The following is a 19,043-nucleotide window of genomic DNA, read 5'->3' as shown; positions in this document are numbered from 1 at the left end:
TAATGTACCAACTTGTCCACTAGAAGGAGCAACAACACTGTTTACATTTGTAGACTGTATCTACTGCTCTGTTTCAACTGTAATGTACCAACTTGTCCACTAGATGGAGCAACAACACTGTTTACTGATCTGTGGAGAACAAACATCTGCCCATGAGTAGAAACACACAAACAAACAAACACACACGAACAAATAGACAAACAAACACACAAACAGAAGAGGATTTTGTACAAATGCATTGCCGCGGTTCTAAAAGTGTTCTTACTAAGAAAGTGTACAGCGACAAAGTGCTTTTATTGTGAAAACATGAGAAGCGTTTGTCACTTCCTCCATCTTTGAATGTTTGACAGGAAGAGTTCAAAGTTCAGTGGGATGAGGAAACTGCTAAAGCAAATATGATTGACGGTAACTGCTCGACACAAACTAACTTGGAAGACATTCAGCGCTGATTGTCTACATTACACACACACACATGTACACACACACACACACATGCACACACACACACACATGTACACACACACACACGTACACACACACCCACACACGCACACACACACACATGTACACGCACACACGCACACACACACACACACACACACACATGTACACACACACACACACATGCACACACACACACACATGTACACACACACACATGTACACACACACACACACACACACACCCACACACGCACACACACACACATGTACACGCACACACGCACACACACACACACACACACACACATGTACACGCACACACACACACACACAAATGTACACACACACACACGTACACACACACACACACACATGTACACGCACACACGCACACACACACATGTACACACACACCCACACACGCACACACACACACATGTACACGCACACACGCACACACACACACACACACACACATGTACACGCACACACACACACACATGTACACACACATGTACACGCACACATGTACACACACACACCAACACACACACACACACACCAAGTGATTCAAGCTGATCAATAAATGATTGATCCGTCACAGGACTCTGATTGTCTACATGGAAGTCTTGAAAAGTGATTAAAGCTGATTTTTAAGTCCAGGCTCACATTATAGGATGGCAATCAGTTGTCATGGCAACAAAAGACCATTGATTCAAATGATTTAGGGGAAAAAAACTAATTAGGAGAGGACGTTGACGACATCAATAATTGTCTGATCGATGGATCGGTTCATTGATTAAAAGAGCGATTGATAGGTTTGAAGGTAACAGACAAATACCAAAGCAGGTCCAGCATGTCAGACCGAAGGCACATTTGGTGGTCAGGGTTGGACCGGGTCCAGCATGTCACATGTAGGTGGTCAGGGTTGGACCGGGTCCAGCATGTCACATGTAGGTGGTCAGGGTTGGACCGGGTCCAGCATGTCACATGTAGGTGGTCAGGGTTGGACCGGGTCCAGCATGTCACATGTAGGTGGTCAGGGTCTGCCGATGTCCACTGTGATGTTGGTGAACAGATCCATGGTCAGTCTGGACACCAGCTGGTAGGACAAGGACTTGATGCCGTCCTTGGTCATGGTGTCCCTGGTGTGGGTGATGCGGTCAAACCTTCAGGAGCACAAAGACTAATTAGTCACACCTGGACCAGCACAAAGACTAACTAGTCACACATGGACCAGCACAAAGACTAGTTAGTCACATTTTGACCAGCACAAAGACTAGTTAGTCACACCTGGACCAGCACAAAGACTAGTTAGTCACACTTGGTACCTCTGAGGGTTGGGCTCGTTCTTCCTGTCTCGATCGTGTCGGATCATGCGACACCTGCCCACCTCACCTGTGGGTCTGGAGATGGACATTCCTTTGGACGCCAGCCTGCCACACAAAAACATGACTTCATACTGATACTGTTGTCAGGAGGTCATATTGATATCGCTCTGATATTACAACAAAAAACAAAACTGGTATTTTGGTTGGCATCTAAAATCTCCCAGATAAGCGCTCTGATACAAGCAGTCTTGCAGCGTGTGATATCATGTGTGATACAAGCAGTCTTGCAGCGTGTTTGCGTGTGATATCATGTGTGATACAAGCAGTCTTGCAGCGTGTGATATCATGTGTGATACAAGCAGTCTTGCAGCGTGTTTGCGTGTGATATCATGTGTGATACAAGCAGTCTTGTAGCGTGTGATATCATGTGTGATACAAGCAGTCTTGCAGCGTGTTTGCGTGTGATATCATGTGTGATACAAGCAGTCTTGCAGCGTGTGATATCATGTGTGATACAAGCAGTCTTGCAGCGTGTTTGCGTGTGATATCATGTGTGATACAAGCAGTCTTGCAGCGTGTTTGCGTGCGATATCATGTGTGATACAAGCAGTCTTGCAGCGTGTGATATCATGTGTGATACAAGCAGTCTTGCAGCGTGTTTGCGTGCGATATCATGTGTGATACAAGCAGTCTTGCAGCGTGTTTGTGTGTGATATCATGTGTGATACAAGCAGTCTTGCAGCGTGTGATGATATGTGTGATACAAGCAGTCTTGCAGCGTGTGATATCATGTGTGATACAAGCAGTCTTGCAGCGTGTTTGCGTGCGATATCATGTGTGATACAAGCAGTCTTGCAGCGTGTTTGTGTGTGATATCATGTGTGATAAAAGCAGTCTTGCAGCGTGTGATATCATGTGTGATACAAGCAGTCTTGCAGCGTGTTTGCGTGCGATATCATGTGTGATACAAGCAGTCTTGCAGCGTGTTTGTGTGTGATATCATGTGTGATACAAGCAGTCTTGCAGCGTGTTTGCGTGTGATATCATGTGTGATACAAGCAGTCTTGCAGCGTGTTTGCGTGTGATATCATGTGTGATACAAGCAGTCGCTGTGCTGTTAGCCTGCAAATGTAACAAGCATTAGCCAAACAAGTGTAGAAGCGTCTCAGTAGACACATCTGGCCAATAACGTGTCCTGGCTTTACACTTAGTAGTAAACTACAGTACATCACTGTAGTTTACCACTAACTAAATCATACTGTACATCTAAATGTGTATATATCATTTATACACACATACTGTACATCTAAATGTGTATATATCATTTATACACACATACTGTACATCTAAATGTGTATATATCATTTATACACACATACTGTACATCTAAATGTGTATATATCATTTATACACACATACTGTACATCTAAATGTGTATATATCATTTATACACACATACTGTACATCTAAATGTGTATATATCATTTATACACACATACTGTACATCTAAATGTGTATATATCATTTATACACACATACTGTACATCTAAATGTGTATATATCATTTATACACACATACTGTACAGCTAAATGTGTATATATCATTTATACATACGTACTATACATCTATATATGTATATATCATTTATACACACATACTGTACATCTAAATGTGTATATATCATTTATACACACATACTGTACAGCTAAATGTGTATATATCATTTATACACACATACTGTACATCTAAATGTTTATATATCATTTATACACACATACTGTACATCTAAATGTGTATATATCATTTATACACACATACTGTACATCTAAATGTGTATATATCATTTATACACACATACTGTACATCTAAATGTGTATATATCATTTATACATACGTACTATACATCTAAATGTGTATATATTGGCCCCCCCAGACACAGTTTTTCCCTCAAAGTGGCCCCCGGGTCCAAATACCTGGCCTAGTCGGTACTAACCTGTTGTAGATGTCGTCGTCCTCACCCCCCCACCCCCAGTAGTTGTTGGGGAAGCCGTTGATGGTGAGAAACTGTTGTTTGGACATGGAGGACACGCCCCCAAAGTACTGGTTGTAGGGTAACCTGCACACATGGGCACTGTCAGCAAGTGGTGCTTCCACACAGCATCAAACACGACATGTTGAAGGAAGACACAACAATGAACACTTTCACTAAACAACGACAACAACAAAAAGGGAAAGAAATAACGTTTCTCGAGTCTTAACTTCCTCATTCTGCTTCACTTCAATCCTGCAACTAGTCAGTCAGTAAACTCAATAAAGATGCTTTATTACATGACGATAAGTATACCTAGTTAGTTGATAGTCTATTACATGATGATAACTATACCTAGTTAGTTGATAGTCTATTACATGACAATAAGTATACCTAGTTAGTTGATAGTCTATTACATGACAATAAGTATACCTAGTTAGTTGATAGTCTATTACATGACAATAAGTATACCTAGTTAGTTGATAGTCTATTACGTGACGATAAGTATACCTAGTTAGTTGATAGTCTATTACATGACAATAAGTATACCTAGTTAGTTAATAAGAAGGATGCAAAAGGCTGAGATGAGAGCAAAGACTACTCACAGAGTGTTAAGAGTGTAACAATGACAAGTAAATATTAGTGTTGGACATAAACATGACACCAAGCGTGACTAGCATTAGCTGCTTCAAATGCTAACATGTCAGTGTGATATTGTAAAAACATGATGCTGGTTTTGTTTTTGTTTTTGACCTGGGTGAGTATGATGATTAACTCTTCAAGTAAACAAGATGATTAAACATCCCAGTGAGAGCAGACATTGTACAGTAAGCAGTGTTTCCCACACATTCATTTATTTGTGGCGGCCCGCCACGAAAGAATTACGTCCGCCACAAATAAAAAAAAAATATTTTTTTTTTGTGTCCTGTCCAGCTTGTCAGGCAAATCCTATAGTTGATGTAGATGCCCGTATCGGCTGTTCACATTTACTTTACAAAAGAGAAGTGTAGGATACTTCTCTTGTTGCCTTATTTGTATTTGACCACTACTGTTTTCTGTTTATTTGTTACTGACTGTGGCAGGACACTTCTGCCTCTGTTTCACTTTATGTTGCTGGTAAATAATATGGTTGTAGTAGTAGGCTAAAGTTAAATGATTTAGTAAGCACTAATTAAAGGGGCAGAGCTTTGAGAGACATTTTAGCTTTTATATTTTATAAGATATATTTTTTGTAAGAACCACAATTAATAAATATATTTCAGTGAATAACTTATTGTTCAAGTCTGTATATAAATATGTACATAAAGTGTTGTAATTATATTGTAAAATGAATGGATGAACGTTTAAAACAAAACTGTTATTATTAGTTAGTAAGTATACATTTTTTGAGCCTTTTTAGAGAAAATCATATCATTGTAGTAAATTATGCAAATTACTCGATGATGTCATGACGACCACGCCCATAGCCACGCCCCCACCACCGCAGGTATCTTGGCAGTTTATGGGAAACACTGGTAAGTGATTGTTTTATTATGTTCATAGATTGTATATCTTGTTTAGCACTTGGCACTACTGCTACTTCACTAAAGCTGCATCAGTTAAGCACACAGCTTCTAAAAATTGTAGATCGTCCTCCTTATATTCAGGCTCAAAAAGATATGTGTGTGGAAAGTAGTCTTTGTTGTCTCATGAAGTCTGCCATGATTAGGAGTGTTGTTGTTGTTGTTGTTGTTGAAAGGAGCAGCGAACTTTGTGATGTGTCTGTGAAATTAATACGCCACTTAAAATGATCAAAATAAATAAATATTACTTGTTATTATGAATGTTACTGCAATATATACCTGAAGCATGTGTATAAAACCTTTCACTTTGCCTTTTTCTGTGTTGATTGAGCTGTGTTGAAGCAGCAAAAAAGGACATTATGTTAAATGAAGAGTTTCTGTCTCTGATAGTTGATATAATAATGTAAGTGCATCATAAAGCCTACATGAACTCCATGGTGTTCAGGGATGAATAGTCTCTCCTATTGCTATTGTACTATTTTTTCAGCTATAGTTACATGAATCATTAGTAATGCAGCAGCCTAGTTTTGAATGGCAGGATCCCTGCTATCATAAAAATATAACATTTACATAATAAAAATCAAATGCTGTAATAAATTAAGCATGAGGAATTGACTTGAAACTGTTTAATGTTGCACTTTTTATATGTAGAAGAAAAGTTTTGTCATTGTATTTAATGTGAGCAACAACTTGAGGCAGTTTAATGTTGAGTAACGTGGGCAGAATTATTATAGTGTTCCCAATGTTAAAAGGATAAAGCCATTGTTTACAAATGTGGTAAATAAATAACCAAAAAATTTATATTTTGTTGTTTTCTTACTGTACCGAAAATGAACCGAACCGTGACCTCTAAACCGAGGTACGTAACGAACCGACATTTTTGTGTACCGTGACACCCCTAATAACCACCCACTGTTACTATTAGGGATGATACTCGAAACCGGTTTTCCCGGTTGTTCGATAAGAAAATAACAGAGTCCTCGGACTCGAATCCCTTTTTGAGAACCGGTACCCGTTATCGAGACCACTATAGTAAAGAAAAGAGTTGGTTCTTTATTCGAATCCCTCAGAACGAATCCCGTCCCGACCAGAAATGCTCCGTGTGACATCACAAGAAATGACGTCACGTAGCTCAGTCATTAGGCGCAGATAGCGAAAGCAGGAAAAACAATGGACGGGAAAAAGCGCTCCAAGGTGTAATAAAGTTCAAAACAAAATGTATAATCCATCGAATAACTTTACTGAGAGATTTGAGCAGACTACAAACACATGACCAACACTTTTACCACCAACCGGAAACATAGCAACCAGGCTAGCACCGCACCTCCTTTACGGCAGCTGTCACAACCTTCTTAAAGCAACCGCAGCACATACATATATACACAACACTGCAGCACATACATATATATACAACACTGCAGCACATACATATATATACAACATATCTCCCTTTTTTAACTTTTGTTTTTCACACTGTATATGTGTTGTCTGTCTAATTATAAATAATGCAGACGAGGCGTGTTGGCTGAGTTCTTGACGTTTACTTTCACGGGTGACGACATGCAACAACACTTTTCGGGGCTACCGCGCATGCTCGTAACTCCCGTTGCATGCTGGGTAGTGTAGTTGTTATATTCCCTAGCTCATAACATCACATATTTCCCCCTATAAAGAAATAATGTTAACTCAATAAAGTGTATTATTTTTTTAGCTTTAACTTTTCATTTTTTAGCATTGTAACCACATTTGCAAACAACTTTTCTCTTCATAGAATTTTCTTTCTTTCTTTAAAGTGCAAAAATGTCAAAGCATCATAACAAACAGTTATGTCAAATAGCAGCAGAAGTGCACTTTTTGGAGAGCTGTATTATTTCCAGTTTTGTGCCCAAGGGACTGATTTTATTTAACACTATATTATTATTTATACACCTATAGTGATCACAGAGACAGCTTGTTTTTGTGTTACTGTATATATTTGTTTTTATGAAAAATCCCACTTAATATACTTTGGGTAACAACAGTCAATGTTTATTTATTTTATTTTATTTTTTTAGGGGGGTAACAGCCAATATTTATTTATTTATTAGATTTTATTTTGTTCTTATATAATAAAAGTGAGCTTTTGTTAAACCAAATATTGTGTGGTTTTTTTCCATATACAACAACCTATCTGGACTCCATAAGAGAATCCATAAGGAATCGGTTCGATAAGAGGATTCGATAATAGACTCGAACTTGATAATTCCTTATCAAACATCATCCCTAGTTACTATTACCCTACTAAATCCAATGATGGAAAAAGCATGATAACCATACTTTGATACAATTATGGACCGACTAGCGTTAGTTTGCAAGCTATCTTAAATTCTAACATGAAAACAAGAGACATTAGTGTCCTTCCCCATTAAAAAGGTCAATACCCAATCTAAAGTGAAATAAACACATGACGTCACACTGCAAAAAGTGAAATCTAAGTCAGATGAAATATCTCAAATAAGGGTGATATTTGCTTATTTTCTGTCTGATAAGATCATTCTTCTCACTAAGCAGATTTGATGTTAGAGTGTTTTACTTGTTTTAAGCGTTTTGCTCCTAAATGATGTCAGTAAGATATTACAGCTTGTAGCTGAGATTTGATGAGCTATATTGAGTAAAACATGCTTGAAACTAGAATATCAACTGTTGCAAAGCTGTGTCATCAACACTCACAAGTAGAAAACTACTTTTTTAAACTCATCATTTCTTACTTCAAGCATGAAAAAAAAAATCATGATGCCGAGCGCATATCATTATGTCAAGATAATGGCACTAGCTAACTAGTGCCATTATCTAACTAATTATTAACTAATTTTACTTGTTTTGGAAAGTCTTGACAAGCCACATTTTCTTATTCTATTGGCAGATAATTTTGCTTAGTTCAAATAAAATACCCCTCATTTTTGTATTTTTTTTTCTTGTTTTTGAACACTGACTTTCTGCAGTGTGACTATTGAACATAAGTGTGCTCAAAGTGGAGGATGCAAACTCCACAGTGTCAAGTTGAACTCACGCTACGTCACATAAAGCACACGCCATCACCCAATTTGCATTTATTCAAACAACATTCTAAAACGTTTACAAATGAGAATGGAAAAAGATCAACATAATTAAACAGTCAAATAAAAATAATATGGCTCTATGAAGCCGGAAGAATATTCAATAAAAAAAAAAATCCTGTGTAATTATTTACTTGAGGCAATAAGGAAATACAATTAGTGTAAGTAGTTGTTGAGCACATTCAACAATACGGCCAAAATAATGACAAGAGTTGAATTTGCTTGGATTATTCTGGGATGTCGGCACACTTTGAGAAAAAAGAATGCAAAACTGCTATTTTGACGCAAAAATTAATGTTCAAAAATGTGGATTTCTGAATTTTCGCAAAAATGTCACATGCCTGATTGTTTAATTGAACTTAAATATGACAATGTTAAACTACAGGAGAAATACTTGTTTATTGCATGATTATTATTAGTATTATTATTATGTATTATCATGTTTATTGCATGATTATTATTATTATTATTATTATTATTATTATGTATTATCATGTTTATTGCATGATTATTATTAGTATTATTATTATGTATTATCATGTTTATTGCATGATTATTATTAGTATTATTATGTATTATCATGTTTATTGCATGATTATTATTAGTATTATTATGTTTATTGCATGATTATTATTAGTATTATTATTATGTATTATCATGTTTATTGCATGATTATTATTAGTATTATTATGTATTATCATAGTAATAATTATTATCATGGGGCACGATGGCGAGCGCCTGGTGGCCGGGCCTGTCCCCATGGGGCCCGGCCGGGCACAGCCCGAAGAGGCAACGTGGGTCCCCCCTCCAATGGGCTCACCACCCATAGCAGGGGTCATAGAGGTCGGGTGCAGTGTGAGCTGGGCGGAAGCCGAAGGCAGGGCACTTGGCGGTCCGATCCTCGGCTACAGAAGCTAGCTCTTGAGACGTGGAACGTCACCTCGCTGGGGGGGAAGGAGCCTGAGCTAGTGCGTGAGGTGGAGAAGTTCCGACTAGACATAGTCGGACTCACTTCCACGCACAGCAAGGGCTCTGGAACCAGTTCTCTGGAGAGGGGCTGGACTCTCTTCTACTCTGGCGTTGCCGGCAGTGAGAGGCGACGGGCTGGGGTGGCAATTCTTGTTGCCCCCCGACTCAGAGCCTGCATGTTGGAGTTCAACCCGGTGGACGAGAGGGTAGCTTCCCTCCGCCTTCGGGTGGGGGGACGGGTCCTGACTGTGGTTTGCGCTTACGCGCCAAACCGCAGCTCAGAGTACCCACCCTTTTTGGATTCACTCGAGGGAGTACTTGAGAGTGCTCCCCCGGGTGATTCCCTCGTTCTACTGGGGGACTTCAACGCTCATGTTGGCAGCGACAGTGAAACCTGGAGAGGCGTGATTGGGAAGAATGGCCACCCGGATCTGAACCCGAGCGGTGTTTTGTTATTGGACTTTTGTGCCTGTCACAGATTGTCCATAACAAACACCATGTTCAAACATAAGGGTGTCCATATGTGCACTTGGCACCAGGACACCCTAGGCCGCGGTTCCATGATCAACTTTGTAGTTGTGTCATCGGATTTGCGGCCTCATGTTTTGGACACTCGGGTGAAGAGAGGGGCGGAGCTTTCTACCGATCACTACCTGGTGGTGAGTTGGCTGCGATGGTGGGGGAGGATGCCGGACAGACCTGGCAGGCCCAAACGCATTGTGAGGGTTTGCTGGGAACGTCTGGCAGAGTCTCCTGTCAGAGAGAGTTTCAATTCCCACCTCCGGAAGAACTTTGAACATGTCACGAGGGAGGTGCTGGACATTGAGTCCGAATGGACCATGTTCCGCACCTCTATTGTCGAGTCGGCTGATTGGAGCTGTGGCCGCAAGGTAGTTGGTGCCTGTCGTGGCGGTAATCCTAGAACCCGTTGGTGGACACCGGCGGTGAGGGATGCCGTCAAGCTGAAGAAGGAGTCCTATCGGGTTCTTTTGGCTCATAGGACTCCTGAGGCAGCGGACAGGTACCGACAGGCCAAGCGGTGTGCGGCTTCGGCGGTCGCGGAGGCAAAAACTCGGACATGGGAGGAGTTCGGGGAAGCCATGGAAAACGACTTCCGGACGGCTTCGAAGCGATTCTGGACCACCATCCCCCGCCTCAGGAAGGGGAAGCAGTGCACTATCAACACCGTGTATGGTGAGGATGGTGTTCTGCTGACCTCGACTGCGGATGTTGTGGATCGGTGGAGGGAATACTTCGAAGACCTCCTCAATCCCACCAACACGTCTTCCTATGAGGAAGTAGTGCCTGGGGAATCTGTGGTGGGCTCTCCTATTTCTGGGGCTGAGGTTGCTGAGGTAGTTAAAAAGCTCCTCGGTGGCAAGGCCCCGGGGGTGGATGAGATCCGCCTAGAGTTCCTTAAGGCTCTGGATGCTGTGGGGCTGTCTTGGTTGACAAGACTCTGCAGCATCCCGTGGACATCGGGGGCGGTACCTCTGGATTGGCAGACCGGGGTGGTGGTTCCTCTCTTTAAAAAGGGGAACCGGAGGGTGTGTTCTAACTATCGTGGGATCACACTCCTCAGCCTTCCCGGTAAGGTCTAGTCAGGTGTACTGGAGAGGAGGCTACGCCGGATAGTCGAACCTCTGATTCAGGAGGAACAGTGTGGTTTTCGTCCTGGTCGTGGAACTGTGGACCAGCTCTATACTCTCGGCAGGGTCCTTGAGGGTGCATGGGAGTTTGCCCAACCAGTCTACATGTGTTTTGTGGACTTGGAGAAGGCATTGGACCGTGTCCCTCGGGAAGTCCTGTGGGGAGTGCTCAGAGAGTATGGGGTATCGGACTGTCTGATTGTGGCGGTCCGCTCTCTGTATGATCAGTGCCAGAGTTTGGTCCGCATTGCCGGCAGTAAGTCGGACACGTTTCCAGTGAGGGTTGGACTCCGCCAAGGCTGCCCTTTGTCACCGATTCTGTTCATAACTTTTATGGACAGAATTTCTAGGCGCAGTCAGGGCGTTGAGGGGATCTGGTTTGGTGGCTGCAGGATTAGGTCTCTGCTTTTTGCAGATGATGTGGTCCTGATGGCTTCATCTGGCCAGGATCTTCAGCTCTCGCTGGATCGGTTCGCAGCCGAGTGTGAAGCGACTGGGATGAGAATCAGCACCTCCAAGTCCGAATCCATGGTTCTCGCCCGGAAAAGGGTGGAGCGCCATCTCCGGGTTGCGGAGGAGACCCTGCCCCAAGTGGAGGAGTTCAAGTACCTCGGAGTCTTGTTCACTAGTGAGGGAAGAGTGGATGGTGAGATCGACAGGCGGATCGGTGCGGCGTATTCAGTAATGCGGACGCTGTATCGATCCGTTGTGGTGAAGAAGGAGCTGAGCCGGAAGGCAAAGCTCTCAATTTACCGGTCGATCTACGTTCCCATCCTCACCTATGGTCATGAGCTTTGGGTTATGACCGAAAGGACAAGATCACGGGTACAAGCGGCCGAGGTGAGTTTCCTCCGCCGGGTGGCGGGTCTCTCCCTTAGAGATGGGGTGGGAGGCTCTGCCATCCGGGGGGAGCTCAGGGTGGAGCCGCTGCTCCTCCACATCGAGAGGAGCCAGGTGAGGTGGTTCGGGCATCTGGTCAGGATGCCACCCGAACGCCTCCCTAGGGAGGTGTTTAGGGCACGTCCGACCGGTAGGAGGCCACGGGGAAGACCCAGGACACGTTGGGAAGACTATGTCTCCCGGCTGGCCTGGGAACGCCTCGGGATCCCCCGGGAGGAGCTGGACGAAGTGGCTGGGGAGAGGGAAGTCTGGGCTTCCCTGCTTAAGCTGCTGCCCCCGCGATCCGACCTCGGATAAGCGGAAGAAGATGGATGGATGTATTATCATGACATCACTGCTTCATTTTGACAATAATCTTGTTTATCTGCAAACATTTGTTATCATCCAGCCTCCATAATCCATATTATTGTCATGCAATAGACCTCATCTTGTTATCATCCAGCCTCCATAATCCATATTATTGTCATGCAATAGACCTCATCTTGTTATCATCCAGCCTCCATAATCCATATTATTGTCATGCAATAGACCTCATCTTGTTATCATCCAGCCTCCATAATCCATATTATTGTCATGCAATAGACCTCATCTTGTTATCATCCAGCCTCCATAATCCATATTATTGTCATGCAATAGACCTCATCTTGTTATCATCCAGCCTCCATAATCCATATTATTGTCATGCAATAGACCTCATCTTGTTATCATCCAGCCTCCATAATCCATATTATTGTCATGCAATAGACCTCATCTTGTTATCATCCAGCCTCCATAATCCATATTATTGTCATGCAATAGACCTCATCTTGTTATCATCCAGCCTCCATAATCCATATTATTGTCATGCAATAGACCTCATCTTGTTATCATCCAGCCTCCATAATCCATATTATTGTCATGCAATAGACCTCATCTTGTTATCATCCAGCCTCCATAATCCATATTATTGTCATGCAATAGACCTCATCTTGTTATCATCCAGCCTCCATAATCCATATTATTGTCATGCAATAGACCTCATCTTGTTATCATCCAGCCTCTATACTCCATATTATTGTCATGCAATAGACCTCATCGTGTTATCATCCAGCCTCCATAATCCATATTATTGTCATGCAATAGACCTCATCTTGTTATCATCCAGCCTCCATAATCCATATTATTGTCATGCAATAGACCTCATCTTGTTATCATCCAGCCTCCATAATCCATATTATTGTCATGCAATAGACCTCATCTTGTTATCATCCAGCCTCCACAATCCATATTATGGTCATGCAATAGACCTCATCTTGGCAGTATATTTATTGAGTAGTTGGAGCACTAATGAGAAGCTGAATGAGGAAGTAAGAAGAGAAAATAATAGCACTGCTTGACTCAACCTTGGAGTGGAATGTTGTTGTCTCTAATTGTTTGGACTTTTGTTAATATTGTTTCTTTAACTGTTTGGAATTGTGTTATAATTGTTTGTGTAATTGTTTTAAATTGTGTTAATATTGTTTGTGTAATTGTTTTAAATTGTGTTAATATTGTTTCTTTTATTGTTTTAAATTGTGTTAATATTGTTTCTTTTATTGTTTTAAATTGTGTTAATATTGTTTCTTTTATTGTTTTGAATTGTGTTAATATTGTTTCTTTTATTGTTTGGACTTTTGTTAATATTGTTTCTTTTATTGTTTTAAATTGTGTTAATATTGTTTCTTTTATTGTTTGGACTTTTGTTAATATTGTTTCTTTTATTGTTTTAAATTGTGTTAATATTGTTTCTTTTATTGTTTTAAATTGTGTTAATATTGTTTCTTTTATTGTTTTAAATTGTGTTAATATTGTTTCTTTTATTGTTTTAAATTGTGTTAATATTGTTTCTTTTATTGTTTGGACTTTTGTTAATATTGTTTCTTTTATTGTTTTAAATTGTGTTAATATTGTTTGTGTAATTGTTTTAAATTGTGTTAATATTGTTTCTTTTATTGTTTTAAATTGTGTTAATATTGTTTCTTTTATTGTTTGGACTTTTGTTAATATTGTTTCTTTTATTCTTTTAAATTGTGTTAATATTGTTTCTTTTATTGTTTTAAATTGTGTTAATATGGTTTCTTTTATTGTTTTAAATTGTGTTAATATTGTTTCTTTTATGGTTTTAAATTGTGTTAATATTGTTTCTTTTATTGTTTTAAATTGTGTTAATATTGTTTCTTTTATTGTTTTAAATTGTGTTAATATTGTTTTTTTTATTGTTTTAAATTGTGTTAATATTGTTTCTTTTATTGTTTTAAATTGTGTTAATATGGTTTCTTTTATTGTTTTAAATTGTGTTAATATTGTTTCTTTTATGGTTTTAAATTGTGTTAATATTGTTTCTTTTATTGTTTTAAATTGTGTTAATATTGTTTCTTTTATTGTTTTAAATTGTGTTAATATGGTTTCTTTTATTGTTTTAAATTGTGTTAATATTGTTTCTTTAATTGTTTGGACTTTTGTTAAAATTGTTTCTTAAACTGTTTGGAATTGTGTTAAGATTGTTTGTGTAACTGTTTGGAATTGTGTTAATATTGTTTGTGTAACTGTTTGGAATTGTGTTAATATTGTTTGTGTAACTGTTTGGAATTGTGTTAATATTGTTTGTGTAACTGTTTGGAATTGTGTTAACATTGTTTCTTTAACTGTTTGGAATTGTGTTAACGTTTGTGTAACTGTTTTGTCACTGGAGGTTACAGAGCGACAGGATGCATGTATGAACTGGGGAGGACTACTTCCTGTTTCAGTGGCCTGACTTCCTACTTGACAACCTGCAGAGCAACAGGAAGAGAATGTGTGTGCGTGCGTGCGTGTCAAACAGAACTTGTTGATAACTTGACAGCACATCACATCCTCACAGCGCTCATTGTCATCGCTTCCGCACACACACACACACACACACACACACACACACACACACACACACACACACACACACACACACACACACACACACACACACACACACACACACACACACACACACACACACACACACACACACACAATTTGAGAGCTGAGAAAAATGCCTCCCTCTTTAGGACCAGCCTTTCTAGATATATAAAGAAGTGTATTTACAACATGAAAAATATATACATACTATGCAAATATAAAAACGCTTTTAGTTAATTTTTATAATTTGTTTTTGTTTGTAATTGGTTTTTAACCTTCATTATTTACTTCAATGTATTACAGTATGTCTCTATATACTAGGGGTGTCAAACTCAAATACAGAGTGGGCCAAAATGTCAAAGTGAACAAAGCCGCGGGCCAAGGTTGGACAAATGAACCTTTTAATAGGGACCCAAACAAGTTTTAATAGGGACCCAAACAAGTTTTAATAGGGACCCAAACAAGTTTTAATAGGGACCCAAACAAGTTTTAATAGGGACCCAAACAAGTTTTAATAGGGACCCAAACAAGTTTTGCATTGAATATTGAACAAGCAAAGCTTATATAACTTTATAGTGACATGCAAAATGAAGTTTCAAATAATAATAATAATAATTAAAAAATATCAATGGCATATCAAATACAATTTAAATAAAAATTGAATGCCTCTTTTCTATTTGCAGCCTTCTGAGGTAAATATCAACATTAACTTTTTCCACAGGCTAATAAATTTGAAAATAAAATATTGAATAAACCAACCATTCAGGACTTTTTACTGAAATGAATTTTTTTTATTTAAACGGGGATAGCAGATCCATTCTATGTGTCATACGTGATCATTTCGCGATATTGCCATATTTTTTCTGAAAGGATTTAGTAGAGAACATAGACGATAAAGTTCGCAACTTTTGGTCGCTGATAAAAAAAGCCTTGCCTGTACCGGAAGTAGCGTGACGTCACAGGTTGTTTACACCAGCAGAGAGAGCGCTACAATATACACCCCCCGCTACCTCCAAGCCCCCCCCCCCCCACCCCCACCCCCCCCCCCCCCCCACACACACACACACACACACACACACACACACACACCTTGTAGCGTCCCGGAAGAGTTAGTGCTGCAAAGGGTTCTGGGTATTTGTTCTGTTGTGTTTATGTTGTGTTATGGTGCGGATGTTCTCCCAAAATGTGCTTGTCATTCTTGTTTGGTGTGGATTCACAGTGTGGCACATATTTGTAACAGTGTTAAACTTGTTTATACGGTCACCCTCAGTGTGACCTGTATCACTGCTTGCATTCACTTCTGTGTGTGTGCCAAAGCCGCACATATTATGTAACTGAGCCCGTAATCGTTGGACCTATGAAAAGAGGACGTTACAATTCTCGGGAGGGGCACTGAAATTTGGGAGTCTCCCGGGAGGTTTGGCAAGTATGACAATTAGCCGCGGCACCGCCACTGTATATGATCGGCGGGCCAGCTCTAGTGTTAATTTGATATCACCTCACGGGCCAAGTGAAATTACACGGCGGGCCAGAGTTTGACACCCATGCTATATACATATTTATTAGATTGATTTTTTTTAAATAAATGTTGACCAAAGGGGGCGTATTTCAATTTCTTACACACACTTGTTATTTCATATGTTGACCAGAGGGGAAGCACTTCACATTTCTTACACACACACTTGTTATTTCATCTGTTGACCAAAGGGGGAGCACTTTTAAAAGCGACACACCGTCAATGTGAAAAATCCCTCCTTTTTGGGACCACCCTCATTATTGACATGTAATCACCCTGTGTAATAGAGGCAATGTTATTGGGAGCATGATTTATGTCATCACTTGTTCACACCTCCTCATATGGAAGATACTTTTCCTTCTTGTCTCAAGAAGGGTAGAAATACAAGAACACACACACACACACATGCACACATTCTTGTATTTGTTACCTTCTTGAGACCTGAGAAAAATGCCTCCCTCTTTAGGACCAGCCTTTCTAGATATATAAAGAAGTGTATTTACAACAGTAATAATATATACATACTATCAAATATAAAAAAGCTTGTTGTGAAAAATGAGTTGGAATTTCACAAGAAAAACTTATAAAGTTGGCAGTGTTATGATAAAAATCGTCATTTTACTCAACGCAAGTCAAAATTTTACAAGAAAAACGGAACATTTGTGCAATATTATGATAAAAGTTGGAATTTCACTCAATAACAGTCGCAATTTTATGAAAAGAGTCGTAATTTTACTCGACAAAAGTCACAATTTTACAAGAAAACTTCAACATTTTGGCAATATTATAATAATAATCGGAATTGTACTCTGCAAAATGATAACAAAAGTCATAATTTCACTAAAAATATTTCACTATTTAACAAGAATAACAAAACAATTGGCAATGTTGTGATAAAAGGCAGAATTTGACATTACATCATTTTGCAATAAATTTACGTAAAATAGTGATAATTTTACATAAAATAGTAATAATTTTACGAGAAAATATTGAGGGGGAGCACTTCAAATTTTTACACACACTTGTTATTTCATATGTTGACCAAAGGGGGAGCACTTCACATTTCGTACACACACTTGTTATTTCATATGTTGACCAGAGGGGGAGCACTTTTAAAAGCGACACACAGTCAATGTGAAAAATCCCTCCTTTTTGGGACCACCCTCATGTTGATAGATGTCACCACAAATGAGACATTGTCTATTACAGGGGTCACCAACGCGGTGCCCGCGGGCACCAGGTAGCCCGTAAGGACCAGATGAGTAGCCCGCTGGCCTGTTCTAAAAATAGCTCAAATAGCAGCACTTACCAGTGAGCTGCCTCTATTTTTTAAATGTTATTTATTTACTAGCAAGCTGGTCTCGCTTTGCCCAACATTTTTAATTCTAAGAGAGACAAAACTCAAATAGAATTTGAAAATCCAAGAAAATATTTTAAGGACTTGGTCTTCACTCGTTTAAATAAATTCATTAATTTTTTTACTTTGCTTCTTATAACTTTCAGAAAGACAATTTTAGAGAAAAGAATACAACCTTAAAAATGATTTTAGGATTTTTAAACACATATACCTTTTTACCTTTTAAATTCCTTCCTCTTCTTTCCTGACAATTTAAATCAATGTTCAAGTATTTTTTTTATTTTTATTGTAAAGAATAATAAATACATTTAAATTTAATTCTTCATTTTAGCTTCTGTTTTTTCGACGAAGAATATTTGTGAAATATTTCTTCAAACTTATAATGATTAAAATTCAAAAAAAATATTCTGGCAAATCTAGAAAATCTGTAGAATCAAATTTAAATCTTATTTCAAAGTCTTTTGAATTTCTTTTAAAATTTTTGTTCTGGAAAATCTAGAAGAAATAATGATTTGTCTTTGTTAGAAATATAATTTGGTCCAATTTGTTATATATTCTAACAAAAGTGTAGATTGGATTTTAAACTATTTAAAACATGTCATCAAAATTCTAAAATTAATCTTAATCAGGAAAAATTACTAATGATGTTCCATAAATTATTTTTTTAAGTTTTCTCTTCTTTTTTTCGGTTGAATTTTGAATTTTAAAGAGTCGAAATTGAAGATAAACTATGTTTCAAAATATAACTGTCATTTTTTTCGTGTTTTCTCCTCTTTTAAACCGTTCAATTAAGTGTAAATGTCATTAATTATTAATAATAACAGAGTTAAAGGTAAATTGAGCAAATTGGCTATTTCTGGCAATTTATTTAAGTGTGTATCAAACTGGTAGCCCTTCGCATTAATCACTACCCAAGAAGTAGCTCTTGCTTTCAAAAAGGTTGCTGACCCCTGCACTATTAGATGCAATGTTATTGATTTATGTCATCACTTGTTCACACCTCCTCATATGGAGAAATAGAAATACAAGAACACGCACGCACACACACACACACACACACACACACACACACACACACACACACACACACACACGCACGCACACACACACACACACACACACACACTTGAATAGTAGGAAAGTAGCGTCAAGTGATGATGGAGGAGATAGAAAGAAGGAGGTGAGAAAGAAAGCGGGCATTACTGACCTGAAGCCAAACTTGTCCATGGACACAGACAAGTGTCGAGGCTGACTGAAACACTTGTAAATGTTGCGGTCGT

General features: G+C 39.1%; 1 protein-coding gene across 1 annotated transcript in view; it reads right to left on the bottom strand.

Annotated features, from left to right (window-relative positions):
* Positions 1-266: 266 nt before the first annotated feature.
* The window catches only part of LOC133644832 (beta-1,4-galactosyltransferase 1-like), a 56,219-nt gene continuing 37,442 nt past the window's right edge, over positions 267-19,043 (bottom strand). The window contains exons 3-6 of the mRNA XM_062039568.1: positions 18,971-19,043; positions 3,770-3,892; positions 1,776-1,880; positions 267-1,613 (exon numbers count right to left, since the gene is read on the bottom strand). The exon at positions 18,971-19,043 is cut by the window's right edge and continues 115 nt beyond it. Of these exons, the coding sequence (XP_061895552.1) occupies positions 1,484-1,613; positions 1,776-1,880; positions 3,770-3,892; positions 18,971-19,043 (431 nt within the window). The 3' untranslated portion in view covers positions 267-1,483. The remainder of the gene's footprint in view (positions 1,614-1,775; positions 1,881-3,769; positions 3,893-18,970) is intronic.

This window comes from Entelurus aequoreus, linkage group LG28, assembly GCF_033978785.1.
Source record: "Entelurus aequoreus isolate RoL-2023_Sb linkage group LG28, RoL_Eaeq_v1.1, whole genome shotgun sequence".
NCBI classification, from domain to species: domain Eukaryota; kingdom Metazoa; phylum Chordata; class Actinopteri; order Syngnathiformes; family Syngnathidae; genus Entelurus; species Entelurus aequoreus.
Note: the sequence above shows the minus strand (reverse complement) of the source record. Positions and strands in the feature narration are given on the sequence as shown.